Below are 16,980 nucleotides of genomic sequence, written 5' to 3'. Positions count from 1 at the left end.
AATCTTAGTCCAGTACTAAAGTCCAGCTGCCCACTTATCCCACTTCTCTGCCTACTTGTTTGGGTGGGGGTGTTGATCTGCTGCAGGGCAGGAAGGCTCTGCAGAGGGGTCCAGACAGGCTGGATTCGTGGTCAGAGACCAGTGGTGTGAGGTTCAACAAGACCAAGTGCTGGACCCTACACTTTTGCCACAGTAAGCTCATTCAGTGCTACAGGTTGGGGGCAGAGTGGCTGGAAACCACGATGATGATAATGATGATGAAGATGATGATGATGATAGGAAATGAGATTTCATGATGATGGGAGATTTCAGTGATGATGAGGATGAGAGGAAATGGCCTCAAACTGCACCAGGGGAGGTTTAGATTGGATATTAGGAACAATTTCTTCACCAAAAGGGTGGTCAGGCATTGGAAGAGGCTGCACAGGGAAGTGGTGGAGTCACCATCTCTGGAGTGACTTAAAAGATGTAACTTGGGAACATGGTTTAGTGGTGGGCTTGGCAGTGCTGATGTTTAAGGTTTGACTCTGTGATCTTAGAGGTCTTTTCCAACCTAAATGGTTCTGTGATTCTATGGATACCATTACCTCTTTTTTTTTCCTAAAATACCCACCACAACCAAGCAGCCAAAACACCCCACATGTAATCAGCCATGTTTCCTTGAGGGGCTCACTTCTCAAAAAGTCTCTCCTTTTACCTCTCCCTGCTCTGCTTTCTTGTCAAAATCTTTTGCTCCTAATTTTCAAGGCGTTCTGGAGCTCTGTCCTTCTGTAAATATCTCTGGAAGGATTTTTTGGTTGGTTGGTTGGTTTGTGGTTTTGTGTTTTGTTTTGTTTTTATCCCAGGTCTTCTTCTGCTTTATCAGTAATGTTTGTTGTGCGTTTCCAGATCTTCCTAGTGCTGATTTCTTCTCTTCCTTTTCCATATCCCCAATCTCTTTTTTTTCTTGGTTCATTTTGTTTTGTTTTGTTTTTGTTTTTAAAATTTTTCGGTGCAGGCACATCAGAAAAAAATCCACAGTCACTGTGTTTTTTTTCCTTCCTCATGAGCACCAAATATTCCTTTCTCTTCTCTTGTTAGGCATGTTTCCCTTGTCAGCAGAAGAACCTGAAAGCAACAGGAAGCTGCATCACTTGCTTAACGTGGTGACAGATGCCTTGGTGTGGGTTATTGCGAAGAGTGGGATCCCCTCCCAGCAGCAGACAACTCGTCTGGCCAACTTGTTGATGCTCCTCTCTCACGTCAGACACGCGAGGTACATTCTACAGAGTGTGGGTAACATGTAAGGCATTGGTGGTTGTTTATTGCAGCAAAAAAGGAAGGGCAGAATCCAGAGCACTCCTGAGGGGATCCTTTTCACCTCTGTCACTGTGAGGCTTTTCCTTCCTAGCACATCAAAACAGGCAGGATGCTCAAGTGCTTGCTGGCACTCAGAAGTGATGTGATGTTAAAATGCCTTCTTAAGCTTATCACAATCAATTGTTCATTATGTATCTGCCTGATATAACAATATATAACAATAAAAACACAAATTCAGCCTTTCAAAAAACCCCCAAACCATCAACAAAACAACACCCAGCCATCAAAACTCTTCTGTGTAAAATAAAAACCTCCTCCAAAACCAGTCTGCTGTGGGCTTTGGTGGAGCAAAGTGGACTTGGGGTGCCATGTTTTTCCCAGACCAAATTTGTTGTCTTTTGTTTGGAACCACAGCATTTTTGCCAAGTGACTTATATATTTATTATATATGCTACAGCAATGCCAGACTCTTGCTTTCCTCATGGGAAGCAGTTCCTCTTTTCCCTGCCTCACCCTGGACCTCCTTCAGCTGTTTATCTTTGTTTGTGGTACAACAGATTGAAGCGCAGGGTCCTACGAACAGATGCTTTAATTTTCGGGCTGTTTGTAATTTAAATTATTACCCAGAGGCCAGCTATTCACTAAGCTGGCTTATGGCTTGGTTTTGGACTGTGTGTCCAGGGAAAAAGGTCCTGGGACCAGACTGGAGCACTCAGAGGAGAGAGCTGGGCATATCTGTAGTGACACTGGAAAAGGGACGGCCACCTTTGCAACAAACTTCCTGGGAGAGCAGGTGGGAGCAGCAGGGACCTGACTGTGCTGAAGGCAGCTTTTAACAGTCAGTTTGTGAACTGTGGGTGAGTTTGAGAGCTGGCCTTGCAGAACCTCCAGCACCAAGCAGAGCTGAACCCGTCCCATGTCTGGGATGCAGGGCCATCGCCTGGATTGCCCTCTGTGGTGTGACTCCAAGTCACAGCTTTGCAGGAGGTGTTCTGACATTCTGTGAATAAACATTGTGAATCTTTGCAAAATTTTGTATGTTTTCTCATTAAACCAAGATTTTTTTTGTGCTGTGTCTCCCTCAGCTGATATCTGGAGGCAACTTGTTGTGTCCTGTGTCCTTTATGTTCCTTAGTGCTGGTCAATTAGACTTTGTTGCACTAATTGATGCACTCAGTCTTAATTACCAAATGACGTAGGAGTCTTGAGAGCTGGGTGTAGGAGAGGGGCTGCAGTTTCTTCTTTACCATTAACATATTCTTAAGTCTTGAACTGTAGCAGAACCTTGTTTATCTGGAAGCACTGGCCCCCCTCCCAATCCAACCCACCAGGTCAGCTGTCTGCTGCTATTTCCATGGGGATAAATTTGGTGTTGAGCAAATGCCCTTAGATTTCAACCCCTTGAGTGCATCTGTTGTATAAATATGTGTGACTGCAGTGACACTCTTAGTCCCAACCGTGATGCAGCACTGGGTGTTCAAGTTAACAAGGTACTGTTGTATCTCCATGAATAATAAAAAGATTACTTTTAAGCCCTATAGCCATCTGCAAAATCTGACACTGGACATGCAGAGAGTAAACAAAGTGCTTGAAATTAGCCAGGGTAATTCTTCATCCTCAGCCAGGCAGGAGAGGTAGGTATCAGTAAATGCATGTAGTAAATTCCCCTTTTATACAAAGTTTCAGTGTGTGGCCTCCCACGTTTACAGCATCCAAGAGGTTTTATCTTTCATTTCAGTAGGGTGGTACATCTGAATTATTTCCTGAAGTCAGTTTGTGTGGTGTAAAACAAATCTTGGTTCTCTAAATAGTAAAACACTCACCCTTAAAGTATTGGGTTGTTGTTACTGTTGATAGTGGTGAGTGATCTTCGGAGATCACAGCAGCTAAATCCTCCTAGCTCCAAACAAAAAAGGGATTCTTTTGAAGCCATGAGCGCTGTTTTTCTTCTCTGCACTGTTGGATGCAGGTCTCTGACTTACTTTCTGTTCTCCTGCACAGTAACAAGGGAATGGAGCACCTCCTGAGCATGAAGTGCAAAAATGTGGTCCCGGTGTATGACTTGCTGCTGGAGATGCTGAATGCACACACTTTCAGAGGGCAAAGGAAGTCCCCAACCACACACCCCGAGTTTGGCTCCTTGGAGCAAATGGAGCCTGGAGACAGCCTGAGAAACGGGGCAGCCCAGTAACTGTGGCGAGACCTGCAAATGGGAAACCTTTTCGGAACTGTGGGAGAAAACAGAACTGCTGTGATGGGGCTGCTGAAGTGTGACCTGGTGTGAGTTCTCGTGTCTGCTGGGTTTGCACGCCAGTGTCTTGGGATCAGCTGTGGGGTGCACACCTCTCTCCACGCTTCTGTAACAGCTGCACTTTTACAGTGCCTTTTCTGAGACTCTTCAAAAGCACCTTACGAAATCAAGCCTCAGAACAGCGCTGTGGGACAGGGAATTACTGCCTCTCCTTCTCAGAGGCAGGTGAACTGAGACAGGGAGGTAAGGGGCTGTTGTGAGGTGGCAGAAGAAGCCTGTGCCAGAGCTTGGAGTGAGCCCCAAGGTCTCTGTCTCCCACAGCAAGGCTTTTTAAGCGCTGACTGGACAATCTCCTCTTTCGGCATGGGAGGGTATGAAATGTAGAGCATTATTATTTGGGACAGATCTGTTTACCTGTGTGTGCTGGTCCCTGGGGAATGCCTGCTCTGCAGCTGATCTGAAGTGCCGAGATATGAACAGTGTAAAGGAGTTTATTCTGTTCTTAAATATGCAATGGCTGTAACGGCCTTTGTTTGAGGGTCATTTGAAATAGCTTCTAGGGCCAGTTCAGAGCCTCTTCAGAAAGTTTAAACTGAGCTTAAGTTCGTATTTTGTGAGCCTGTTCTTTACACTCACAGTTTTATCTGTGTATAATTCTTCAGTGCTTTAAACGATGACCAAACCGTCTGGATATTTCAGTCAATGCCTACCTTTGAAATGTGTTTTGTCTGTGAGATTAACATGTTGTTTCATATATTTATTAATGATGTTAAATCTGTTCTAATGATCAGTTTCAAGAGGTTGCTCTGTGAATATTAACTGTTTGCATTTGTATATGATCTGCTAATCAGGCCTTGTGAAATCCATTAGAAACAAACCATCCCTTCCCTTTTGACTGGTGTGTGGATTTCTGCCCTGCCCACCCAAAAGCTCTTGCAGGGGATGAGGAAGTGGATGGGAATGTAAACTGGGACCTGTTTTTTTGCCTGCTGCCCTGAGGTTTGCTGCTTGCTTGTTTTCAACTCGCATGGCACCTTATGCTGTGGTTTCACAACTCGTAGAGGAGCCCTCAAAGAGTGGGGATGGGGATAATGGTCCTGGCACTACTTTGCTTTGCAAGTGTGATGACTTGTTTGAATTTCACTGGAGATGTAGTGGGTTTGAACTCCCACGTTGTGCTGATTTCTGCGTGTGTTTAAGCTGCACTGAGCAAAACCATCCAGGTGAAATAGCCTGGCTGACGGCCCCAGTGATCAGCAGGGTGGCATCATTCATTCTGGCAACTGTCACTCTAAATGGGTATGTTTAAATGTAACACATGCATGTTCTGGGCATTTCAGGTATGGTGAAATTAAATTAGGATCACACCAAATGTCTATTTTGAGCCAATAAGTCTTTTGGATTAGACTTCGATTAGTATGTAATAGTATTATTAGTATTGATTAGTATGTATTAGTATTATATTAGTAAAATATGCCATTTGCATATTTGGAATATTGGTCAAACCTAATCTTGGTGGTTTTTTAAAGCCAAGGACAGTATTTTTTATAGGAGGAGCATAAAGACTTTTCAGTGAGTCACACAAATCTATTGTCTTGTTTTGATCTTGTACTATACCAGATACTGCTGCTGATCCAAATTTTTACTTGCTACCTTTTTATTGTTTTTAAGAAACTGTAATATAGCAGTGCCCTTCTAAAGAGGTGTAATATCTACTACAGAAAAAAAAAGGAAAAAAAAGTTAGTAGAGTCTGGAATTCATTGGTACTTTCATTTTGAGGGATGTTTTGCTGTGAAACAAACCTGTCTCAGTGTTTCTTGGGCTTGATTGCATTCTGGCCTCAGTGTCTGTTGTATTGTTCTGTGATTTTCCTTATCCTGTATAATTTCTTTGTTTAATACAGTTTTTCACAGAAATGTTTAAGTGGTTGGTTTGTTTGTTTTGCTTTTAAAGTGCTGAATTAATGTACAATCTTGGAACAAACCTCTTTAAAAGAAAATTGGAAGGACTGGGTACGAATCATGAAATTGGCTTCTTAATGGAAATTTGCAGTGGATTGACTCTGTAAAAGGGCAGTGCTGCAGATTTGTGCCCCATGTCATTATTCATATATGCTGCTGCTAACACAGTGCAAATAGGAAAATGACGTGATTTTAACCTGCTTTTTGTCTTGCTGAACACAACTTTATTAAAAGTTACTACCAGTGTTTTCAAATGGTCCCAAGTCACTAGCTGTCGAGTCTGGGTTCGTGTAGCTGTGTTCAAATTCAGGTGAGGAGGAGGTGCCCAAAGGTCTCAAACAGCTCAGGGAGGGTGTGACAGAACAGCTGACCAAGGGTGCCTGTGTCTCTTGAGAGAGATGTTGGGTTTATCACAGATCTGAACCCCCCAGACTCTCTCAGGTTCTGCATTCCTGGTGTGGGGCATGGCTGTGTCCCTGCCAGGCCTGAGCTGAGCAGCCACAGTTTCCATGTGGATACTGGGGGCTTTTCCAGTTTCAGTGAGTGAATGGAATGCTGAGGATGATGTGTGGTGGCTGAGAGGAGGGGAGGGGAAGGGGCTGGGTTATTGCTTTCCTTCACTGTTTGGCTGCTCATCGACCTTGGTGCTGGGCTGGGGCCTGGCAGAGCTGCTGCTTCTGCTGGGAGACACTGCTGCAGTTCTGGGATGTTTGCAGAGGTGAGAACCTGGTTAGTGCAGGAGGGCTGTGTGCCATGGGTTTAAAAACAATGAGAGAAAGACAAGAAAGGAAAAGAGAAAGGGAGAAAGGAAGGGAGAAAAAAGGGAGGGAGGGAGAGAGAGAAAAAGGAAAGAAAGGAAGAAGGAAAGAAAGGAAGAAGGAAAGGTTTAAACTTTTCCTTGTGCATGCTGTTAAAAACATGCTGAGGTTCCTCTCAAATCTGGAACTAGAGCCAAATGGTAAAACAACCTTGGTTTGTGTTTGTTTCTAAAGAAATGTGGAGCATTTCACAAAGGTGAAATGTTTTGTCTCCAAGAATGGGTGACCTTTTCCACACCTCTGTCTTCCTGCAAATTACCTATTACCGTCTTTTAGTGCTGTCACTTTGCCAGTCAGGGAGGAGAGTGCAGTGGAAAGATGTGTAGATGTGTTGAAACAATCTCCCCTGAGCCAACAGGGACCCAACAGGGTGGGTCCTTCCAGAATGTGTAGCAAACTAAGACAGGTGCCACTTGAAGATTTTTTTTTTCCCAGTAAATATGCATATTTCCATAATCACATGTTACTTCCTTACTGACTGAATGAGATCATATAGGAATCATTGTGGTGAAAGGAGAGCATCCCTTTAAGTGCTGGAACTTTTATTCCTGATGGCTTGGGGAGTATGAAAGATATTTGCTTGTGTTTGCTTCAATACAGTGGTTTAACAGACCTTCAAAATGCAGAGAGTTGCCAGAGTTGCCTGTTGATCCTATTCCAGCTGTCACCAGTGGTCATCCTCTTCTGGGGTAAGAATTTTTGTCTTGTTTGGATTTTATCACAGAATGGTTTGGGTTGGAAGAGACCTTAAAGATCATCTTGTCTCAATCCCTCCTTCCACTATCCCAGATTGCTCCAAGCCCCATCCAGCCTGGCCTTGAACACTTCCAGGGATGGGGCATCCACAGCTTCTCTGGGCAGCCTGTGCCAGGGCCTCAACACCCTCACAGTTGTGAATGTCATCTCACCTAACCCTGTCAGTTTAAAGCCACTACCCTTTGTAAAGATCCCCTCTCCAGCTCTCTGGTAGGTCCCCTTTAGTTGCTCCAAGTCGCTCTTAAGTCTCCCTGGAGCCTTCTCACAGAGCTAAAAACGGATTGAGGCCTCATCTCCCTGCCAAAGAAATAAAGACTTCAACTCAAAACTAGTTTGGGGCTGGTTTCACTCCTCCAAGGCACGTGCACAGGTCCTGCTTGCTCTAACTATTGCATCTGTCCTCTCTTTTTAATCTTTCTTCCCTTCCCTGACCACTAACAACCCACTCCTGAGCAAGATGACGACAAATTGGTGGGTAATACAGAATGTCTTGTTTAAAGTAGACTTCAGTGTCAGCCTACGGAGCAGTGATTGTAATCAACTGGAAATAAAATGATTTAAAATAAGTTTAGGGGAAAAAAGATTTAACTTATTTCCCAGACTTTTTTTTTTTTTGGTGACATTTTGAGATAATTTCTTGAAAGCTCCTCTTTTTATATATTACATCAGCTCAACAATTTGATATAACTGTACATAATGAAAGGAAATTGCAGGCTATGAAATTTTCTTTAGACCTTTTAACACTGTTCAATTTTTTCCCCCCTGCACAGGTTCTTTAATGGCAGAGGAACTGAATATCATGTCAGGAACTGACTATTACCTCTTGGCAGAAAGGTTTGCATGGGCATTTGTGACAACCTGGCAATGTAATAATGGTTTAGAGTTGGATGACTTCTACAGAGACAGAAACTTAAATGAGCTCCATCTGAAAGTACTTGCTTTGAAAAGATCAAATAATGATGGCAGAGAGAGAGAGGAGAGCTTGTCTGCCTGTGTGTGAGGGGTGGGGAGGATCCATCATTTACCTTGGATACAGCACCAGTGTGAGAGCTGTGCAATTGGTATCTTGGAGCACAAGTCTGGCACCTCAACTCAGCTGTATTAGTTTAGTTTAATATCCTGGAAATCAACCATGGTGGGTTTGCCACCAGGGCTGGGAAAAAGCTGTTGGTTTGGTCTTTCTCTGAACATCAGAGCAACAAAACAGTTTCATAAATGCCCCTGCCAGAAGATGGGGAATCGGCAACCAGCAGTGGAGACAAGTGTAGAAAGGGTGGGAGAATTCCCACGGGCTAATCACAGATGTCATTTTCTCTGGGTAAGTATTACATAAATTTGCTAATTCCTAGGTGATTTTCACTGCAACCACACACAAAAAGCATTCATCCAAAGCCCTTATACCACACTGAGCTCTCTTCAACCTGTACTTCCCCTTCTCCAGCACTGCCATCAGTTCCAGGGTGGGAAACAGTTCAGCGTTTCAAACTAGTAATAAGTGTTTGTTAGTTGGTTCAGCTTCATATTCTTCCAATCACCAACAATTGCAAAGGAAAGGCTCTGAGCCACCAAACACAGGCTCCACTTCTGGATTTGTAACCCCTTGCTCTGATAAGCAGGAGAGTGGTGGTGCTTCTGCCAGCACCGCTCCATTAGCAAGCAAAGTTGACTCACACAGGAGTGGAAGGGTCAGCACTGTTGGAACACAAAGCTGTTCCCCCCACCAGACACACCCATAGTCCTGCAGACATTGGCAAAAGTTTAATGACAGTACTCAAACTGTACAACTGAGGAGCAGTGGCAATGCTGACTGTACACAGTGTTTCTCCAGCCACTGCCCAAGTGTCAGTCTCATTTTGAAAACAAAGCTTATAAAAATGCACAATTCTCTCCGAAATACTGTACACTATTCAGCAGGTTAAAAACTGAAAAAAATTCTTCCATTAAAAAAGTCATTACACTATTTGTATACATCAGGGATAGTCTACATAATCATGTTCATCTAGAAAATATGTGCATTATAAACCATTTCCATGCAATGCAGCAATTTCTTATTTCAAAAGTGGTATAAAAAGACAACACAGCAGTCCTAACCACTAGAACACTTTATGTCAAACAGAACAAATGTGCATCGTGTTATCGACTGTGTTAGGTGAACAAAATACAGTAACAAAGATTCAAAAATATGTAATTTCTTTTTTGTTTCCACAAAGTGACTACAGTACCAAAAGATTCAGGTAACGTGAAGTGTGTGCAGTAATCATGTTAAGCAAAGTCCCTCTTCAGCTGCTTGTCTGTCCTGCTAACCCAAGACAGACTGCTATGTTTAAGATTACTGTGATGCCGTTTCTGCATCTAATAACTCTGTATTCAAACACCTTGCAAGCTTAAGAGCACTGCCCCTAACAAAATAGTGTATCTATTGCATCCAAGTAGAAAGTGTGCTGCTTACAGTTTAAAAACCTATAGAAAAAAACCCCAAAAAGTCTGTTTTCCGTACAAAAATGCTGAAATTTCGTCAAGATATACATTTTTGAGATGTGAAATTCGCTGCTTGATTGATGCTGGCAGCATTAAAAAAAAAAAAAAAAGCACCTCCCAGAGTGTTTTGGGTGTGAGTGAGGGTGATTTCAGGTGGGGGGAGGCCCGTTGGTGTAGCGCAGCATGGGGTAGAAGGAGCGGGCGAAGTTGTTTGCCTGGGTGCAGCTGTAATCCTCCTCAGAAGATGGGATCATGCAAGCCAGGAGCAAAAGCAGCAGAAAGAACAACTGGAGAGGTAAAGCTGCTCGTAACACTCGGTAAAAGAAGGAGGGAGACCGAGGGCTGGTTTGCGTGGCTTGGGGGTGGCTTTCACTTCTGAAAAGGAGAAAGGAAAAACAGGCACTTTAGAATTTGAGTCCTCTCCGGGGTCCACATGACCCTTCTGAGATGCAGGGCTGTGCATCTGGAGGAGAACAGAACATGTTAAACACTTTTAACTGTAATTTGGAAGCGTGCAGGACTGCTCAATGGCAAACCAGCTGCTGGTTTGGGTTTACTGTCCTTGCTGCTGAAGAAGAAACATTTACTTGCAATAGCTTAGAGTGGTGAGTTTTTACCCTATTTTCAGATGCAAACTTAACTTCTCCCAGGAGGCAAACAAACCACTCCAAATAGGTGGTGAACTACAAAGGAAAGAACCATTCACACTGATGAGGCTCTTGTCTGCCTTGGCATTACTGAGATCTGAGTCCCAAATGCTCTGGGGGTTTAAGTTCTCCCTTTGTCCCTCATGGTCTGTTTGTCCTAAGTAGCTCTCAGTGGGCAAATTTCTTTTTTCAGGTATGCTGGTGGAATGAAAGGAGGATTAAAACCTAAAATATCCCCCATTTGGCACAAAATAATATTTTCTCAAAAATAAAGACAAGCCAAGGCTGCACATCACTGCAGGGGTCCTGGAGCAGGAGTGCTGAAGGAATCCATTCACCAAGGTGCAGCCCGGAGATGGGAGGCAGAGGAGACACTACAGGGAGGCAGAAATCACCTCCACCCATGTGCCAACCTATGAGGAACAGCTGTCCAGGTTTCTGCTGGCACTCAGCTCATCTCTGCCATAGTCACTATCCTTCAAGAGACAGGTGAATATAAAATAATACCTTGTGCTGCTGCCGTTTCTGCCATCAGCAGTTCTCCTTGCCACAATCTGTTGAGAGAAACAGCTTTTAGTATCCAGCTTTCAGAAACTACAAGGAATTTATCTTTCTCAGAAGAGACAGCTGTAGACTTTAAAGCCTGGCTGTAAATGCTGTAATAAGGTACATGGATCTAAAAGGTAAAATGATTACACTTGAGGGATTTCTACATTAAATCTGTCAAAATATGCTATATGCTGATAGCAAAATATTAGAAAAATATACTTGCCTTCTTCACAGCAGGGCTGGATTTCTCTGCTTCTGGATTATAGTCTCCTGACTCCAAGTCCTCTGGAACTAGCAGGAATGTTTTTGTATCCTAAAAGATAAGGACACTTTCCTCTTTAAAATGCACATTCAAAACTCACAACAAACGAAGTGCTAAGAGCCACCTTTCACTGCCTCTGTAGGTGCACAGCCCACTGCCCCTTCCCATGTAAATAACCATTGGTGAACTGATGCTCCAGTTCTCTGGCATAAAGAAATGCTTTCTCATGCCCAGCCCGAAGGAATTACAAAGGAACAGGTGTATGCAGAATTAACTTGAAAATATCTCTATCTGACAGCTCTCAGGGTAAGCAACCCATTACTATGAACCACAGCTCCTGCGTGTTCATCACACACTCCCAGCCTGATACTTGGTCTGGATCACAGAAATTGAGGTTGGAAGGGACTTCAGGAAGCTCAGCTACTTCAATCTCTTGCTCAAAGCCAGGCGAGCTATGAGACCTGACCAAAAGCCTCACTGAAAGCTTTATCCTCTCTGCTCTTTAAAACCCCTCAAGGATGGAGGCAGCACAACCTGCCTGAGCCATCTCTTACAATACTGTGCCAGCCCTGTGGTGCTGAAGTTTTTCCTGCAGCCAGACCTAACTGTTCTTTTTTCAGCTTTTGAAGGTGGAAGAACTTAAGTTTCAAGTCAGCCTTTTACAAATATCTTTACTCTTAGTGTGTTATTACTTTTCATTAAGGAAGATCCAGGAACAAGTTTTTAAATTTTGACTCACCAGATTTCCTTGTATAGTTTTTAAGTCATGAGAGACTTGTTCAATAAGCTGTTTCAGTTTTGTTCCAATTACATGGACCTTCTCTTCCTCTTCAATGTAGTCACCATCTGACTTAAGCAGCAGGTAAGCAGTGAGTTCTTGAAGGGAGTTTACATTAAGCTGTTGCTCCAGCAGCTCTTTCTCCAATTGCTTAGAATAAAAAACCAAGCAAAAACCAGTACAACAGACTGTTAGTCTCAACTTTAAAGATGTTGTCACAAAAGGAGGAATTCTGAAGGCTTTAAAGAACAACTCAACCTGCCTGAGGATCCACACTGCATAGGAATGGCTATTACAGCTACATAGAAAAAGAAGATCTCTTGAAGAGACTGCTAGTACCTCCTTGAAAACATTTAAAAATAGTTCTAGCAGTGGGTAAGTCATATAGAGAAGACATTCAATTTTGGAAGTCTTACTCCAGCATAAAGACTGTTCATAAGCAACTTAATTATGGTGTGTAATGGAAAAATTGCCTCATATAAGCAATATCTTGGTCCATTTCAGAAACATCCACATGCCTGACTACAGCAGGTTCAAGGACAGATTGCAGGCATCTTGAGACATGAACATCCTGCTCTTATTTTGTGATGACAGCTACTGACTCACTGGAACAGGTGAGGTGCTGCAGTTAAGACTACACTTACCATTAGCTCCCTTTGGCATTCCAGTGTTGTATTGAGGTCGGCATTTGGATCTGTGACTTGTGCCTCATTCCTTCGGCTTTCAGCACTTGCTAACCACAGGATTAGTTTCTGGCTCTGGTCGTGGAAGTCCTAGAGAAACAAAAGGTTTGCACATAAGAGAAAAAACACCTTTGTAGGCTTTGCCTAAAACCAAAATGCCCAGCCCAGGTTAGAAAGTCACCATAAAATTCACCATTAGCGAGGCTACAGAATAGGTTTCTAAACTATTCCACCTATGCAGTAAAAGGATATTTATTATCCAGTTGAAAGATACTTTTGCCAAACCCTTTAAACCCAACAGAGTCAACTTTACAAGAAAACAGAGTGTCTTGGACTGTGAGTGGCTGTTCCACTGATGTGCAGGAATTACCCACCTGCCCTCTTCCCCTCATCCACCCCCCACAGCAGCATCCCAAAGAGACTTGTCCCTTATAAGCTGGCACGTGGTATGCACCTGGCAGTTCAGTAAGGCTTGTTGTAAACCTTTCCTCCAGCTGTCCAGCGCACGAGTTGCCTTCTCCCAGTGCAAGTTCACCTTCCGGAGCCTGTTCTGAAGCTCCTTGAACTCTGTGCTATCTGCCTTCTGGAATTCCTTGCTGCTCAGGTTAGCAGAAAGCAACACTGCTTTGTAGTTATCAAATGCTTTGAGCATGTCCTGCCAGAAAAAAAGAGGATTAGGAACTTTCATGAATGTTGAAAACCACGTTGATTATTTACAATAAAACTGTGCACTCAGAAGAACCACAGGTATTGGGGAAAGCTGTTTGAACCTGGTGGCTTCTCAATACTGCTAAGAAACATATTAAGGTAGGTGGTCTGCTTTATGTTATTTTTTTTTTTTAAAGCCAAAACCTTCACTTTGAAAAAATTAATCTGTCTGGGCTTGTGCTTCTTCCTAAGTCACAGGCATTATGGCTTAATCCACATCTGTCCTCCATTACTCTGAGCTGCCTCTTTCCCTGACACTTGGACAAATATTCCCATAGGTCATCACAGGGTATTTCCTCTTAATTTATAAAGGTTTTGCCACCTCAGAATCCTAGAATAATGCTGAAAGGGACATCTGGAGGTCTGTACTCCATCCTCCTGCTCCAAGTAGGGCCAACTTCAAACTCAGCAAGCTGCTCAGGGCCTCATCTGGTCAAATTTTGAGTATCTTGCAGGATGGAGATTCCCTGTCCCATCTGGGCCCCTGGTCCCACACCAGGTTGTGAGAAATTCTTTTTCTTCTCTCTAGTCAGAATTTCTGTCAGCCCATTTCTCTGACTTGTGGAGGTCCCCCCAAAACCAGTCTTGCCTGTTTCCCTCCTCTCTCTTAGAACTGCAGGGGAAATAATATGGAATTTGCAAAGTCCTGGCTGTATCAGCTGATCACCTTTATGTTAGGGTAGAGCCTGTATTTCTGAAGGTTTTGAATGCTGAACAATACCCTGCACCCTCAGGTTTACAGTTTGAATCAAGGGTACTCAGTCTTTTTCAAGTTGCTCTTGCAGTAGGAAAATAAGAGCTGCAGGATGAATCCTGCAAAGCACACAGCTCCCACTGCTTTTCTTAGCAGCCTTTCTAACAAGAGTGTCAATCCAGATATTCTCAAGATCTACATCCCACTTGCTGAAAACTGCTTGTCTAAATCACATTTTACCCAACAAAGGATCTTGTCTCCCTCCTCCAAGCAACAATTTTTTTTAAATATCAGACAAAGCAAATGGTCCATCACAGACTCCTGAACACCAGTAAACCAGTCTGCAGGCAGACTGGCCTTATCCTTATCCAGGGCAATTGGGATGTCCTGACATCTCATGAAATTCACCTCTTACAGTCTGCTTGCTCTTTTAGACACCCCTATAAAGCCAAGCTGTCTGAAAAGGGGATTTACAGCCAGCTGGACTCCTCTTAAGCAGATGCAGGAGAGAGAAGTGAAGCTCTGCTCCTTGCAGAGGTCACACACCCAACCCCAGGCTGAAGGAGAGCATGGCCCTCCACCCAAGAGGCACCAGCAAACCTTTCCTAGCACTTGGTGCCTAAGCCAGATTGGCTGATGGCATCAGTCTTACTGGAGTGCAGTTATTTCCCTGGCCTAAGGACTACTCCAGGACACACAGGCTTAAGCATACTCTCAGCATGCCTAGGAAATCCCTCCTCTATCCTGCAGGGTGTTTTGTGTGTGAGCATCATCCCAAGTGTGATGCCAAACGGACCGGTAACCTCAGGATTTGGGTGGTTCCATAGCAGGTTACTGGCAGAAGGGTGAGCAGAGAAGGATCTTGCACTTCCACAGCTCAGGAACACTCAACTCAGAGTTTGACCTGAGGTATTCTGTTACCCCAGTCCCAGGGACCAGCACTTACATGTGCTCTGGTGACCTGCTGGTTCAACCTGCAGACCTGATGTAGTCCTGCTTTATGGAAGCTGAGTCATAGGAGGCAACATATTATAACCACACATGCTGCCAAATGCTCATATTATTGTTTCTCTAACTGCTCTGTTACTTGGCTGAAGATCAACAGAGACTGAATTTATTTTGTTTCTTGTTTATAACTGATACATTCTATCCAAGGATAAATCTGCTTTTGCCTAACAAAAACCTGCATATTTTAAAAGGATCAATCTTTAAACTATTGGGCAAAGGTGCTATTTAGAGCTAACATTTTTTGCAAACACCATATTGCTAAAACCCACAGCTTTAGAGCAGATCTTTCTCAGCCTCCCTGTTGGAGCCATGCCTTTAATTCAATTTAAAAAAAAAATCAGCCTAGACTTTGCAGCCTCTTGACCTGGCTAATTTTCAATCTGTTTCTGGATTGCACAGAGGGACATGGCACAAGGAAAAGGTGTTGGTATCACTCTGCAAGAAAACAAAGGGAGAGGGTTTTATTTCAGCCTGACTGCCTGCTGTACCCAGGCCTACTGTCTGCAAATCTCTGCAGATGAAGACAGAAGCACCTTGCCTAACAACCCTCTTTAGTCCTCTCAGCTGAGAGAATTTAGTTCCCTTGTGCCACTGGCACATTCCTATTGGCATCTGTGCTGCCCAACAGATCCCAGGAGCACAAACACAGTGGTAAAGAGCACCAGCATCTTGAAATCCCACTTCTCAGTAGGCAATAACTTACTTTCAACTTCTTGACCCTTTGTTCCAATGCCTGCATGCTCGTTGGAATTTTCCCTTTTTGCAGCTCTTCCAGCTCTTCCTCGGTTTTATCAAGCCAAGCAGAGATGTCGCTGAGATCTGAGTCCAGCTGCTGCCACTGCTGCAATTTCTGCTTCATCCTAAGTTTATTTCTGAGGTCTTGAGCTTGGATGAGCTCCCACCTATCAATAATGCCTGCAAATCATAGAATAAGATACATGTAAATCTTCAGTAATGTGCAGAGTGTGTAAAACTGATGCAAAAAGTAAATTATTCTCAAATCTACTCAAGGCCAAATAATTGCTGTCATGTATTGCTGTTATCCAGACACATTTTTTTCTCGAGGTTTTGCAGCCTGTTAAGTTTCATGTTACTGGTCAAGTTATCCACACAGCAATGCCACAAAGGATTTGAATCACATTAATGCACTTGGAAGAACAGAGAAAATCTAAGGAATTCAGTGAGGGCAGCCGTGATTTGGTGGACACCAAAATTCATCATGGGACAGATATTAGGAAGGAATTCTTTACTCTGAAGGTGGTGAGGCACTTAAGAGTTGCCAAGAGAAGCTGTGGCTGCCCCATCCCTGGAAGTGTCGAAGGCCAGGCTGGATGGGGCTCTGACCAACCTTGTCTAGTGGAAGGTGTCCCTGGCATGGCAGAGGGTGTGGATCTAGAAGACCTTTAAGGTCTCTTCCAACCCAAACCACTCTGTGATTCTGTCTTTCATCAGTTCAGTGGTAAAGGACATGGAGATGCCACCTGTGCAATCACTAACAGTATTTCTGGAAGCACATCTAAGCCCTCCTCAGAGCTTTTCCTATTCATCCCATGTAGGGGTCACAACCCTGGGCCATCTGTGAGACCAGAGACACAAACAAAGTGAGCTGGTGCACGTAGCTGCAGCATTCTTACCACAGTTCGCTTTTGTGATTGCAGTACAACGTGTTATTACAATCTCAAGCACCTGAAATCAGGAACGAGGTCCTAAAAGGTTAAGAACCAGCTTGTTGGTCTATTTGGACAAAAGGACCACAGTGAAGACAGGGAAGAAGAGAGTATATTACCAGCTTTGGCAAAACATTTCTGCAAATGGGTGCTGCAGCATCTTGTTATATGGACTACCAATAGCTCAACATAGCAATCTTATTTTAGACAGACACACTTCTTCGTTTGGAAATCTGATTAAAAGTTTCTGAACAGTAGTATCACACAAAAGTGAAATTGTTCCCATTCATTACAACTAGCAAAGAAGCATATTATGAGAGAGAAAAGTCTTAATTCTGGCAGAAAATGTAAAAGCTTGGAACAGCACACGTGGGTTGGACAGAACTGGGTGAGAAGGCTGCTCAGTGAAACTTGGCAAAA

At 43.6% G+C, this 16,980-nt stretch overlaps 2 protein-coding genes across 5 annotated transcripts in view; one reads left to right on the top strand and one right to left on the bottom strand.

The window, feature by feature from the left end:
• The window catches only part of ESR2 (estrogen receptor 2), a 68,868-nt gene extending 63,086 nt beyond the window's left edge, over positions 1 to 5,782 (top strand). For 2 of the 4 annotated variants that reach the window (XM_050336096.1, XM_050336095.1), the window contains 2 exons: positions 1,081 to 1,255; positions 3,301 to 5,782. In XM_050336096.1, coding sequence (XP_050192053.1) covers positions 1,081 to 1,255; positions 3,301 to 3,490 — 365 coding nt within the window. In that variant the 3' untranslated portion in view covers positions 3,491 to 5,782. The remainder of the gene's footprint in view (positions 1 to 1,080; positions 1,256 to 3,300) is intronic. The other 2 variants (XM_050336097.1, XM_050336098.1) reach the window with 1 other exon arrangement.
• A 3,047-nt stretch (positions 5,783 to 8,829) lies between these two features.
• SYNE2 (spectrin repeat containing nuclear envelope protein 2) overlaps positions 8,830 to 16,980 on the bottom strand; it is a 171,474-nt gene continuing 163,323 nt past the window's right edge. The window contains 7 exon segments of the mRNA XM_050335581.1: positions 8,830 to 9,939; positions 10,719 to 10,765; positions 10,984 to 11,073; positions 11,762 to 11,950; positions 12,445 to 12,573; positions 12,938 to 13,138; positions 15,597 to 15,808. Of these exon segments, the coding sequence (XP_050191538.1) occupies positions 9,714 to 9,939; positions 10,719 to 10,765; positions 10,984 to 11,073; positions 11,762 to 11,950; positions 12,445 to 12,573; positions 12,938 to 13,138; positions 15,597 to 15,808 (1,094 nt within the window). The 3' untranslated portion in view covers positions 8,830 to 9,713.

Source organism: Myiozetetes cayanensis, unplaced genomic scaffold, assembly GCF_022539395.1.
Source record: "Myiozetetes cayanensis isolate MyiCay16 unplaced genomic scaffold, myiCay2020 scf6-25, whole genome shotgun sequence".
In the NCBI taxonomy this organism is placed as follows: domain Eukaryota; kingdom Metazoa; phylum Chordata; class Aves; order Passeriformes; family Tyrannidae; genus Myiozetetes; species Myiozetetes cayanensis.
The sequence above is the reverse complement of the archived record's forward strand: the minus strand, read 5'-3'. Positions and strand labels throughout refer to the sequence as shown.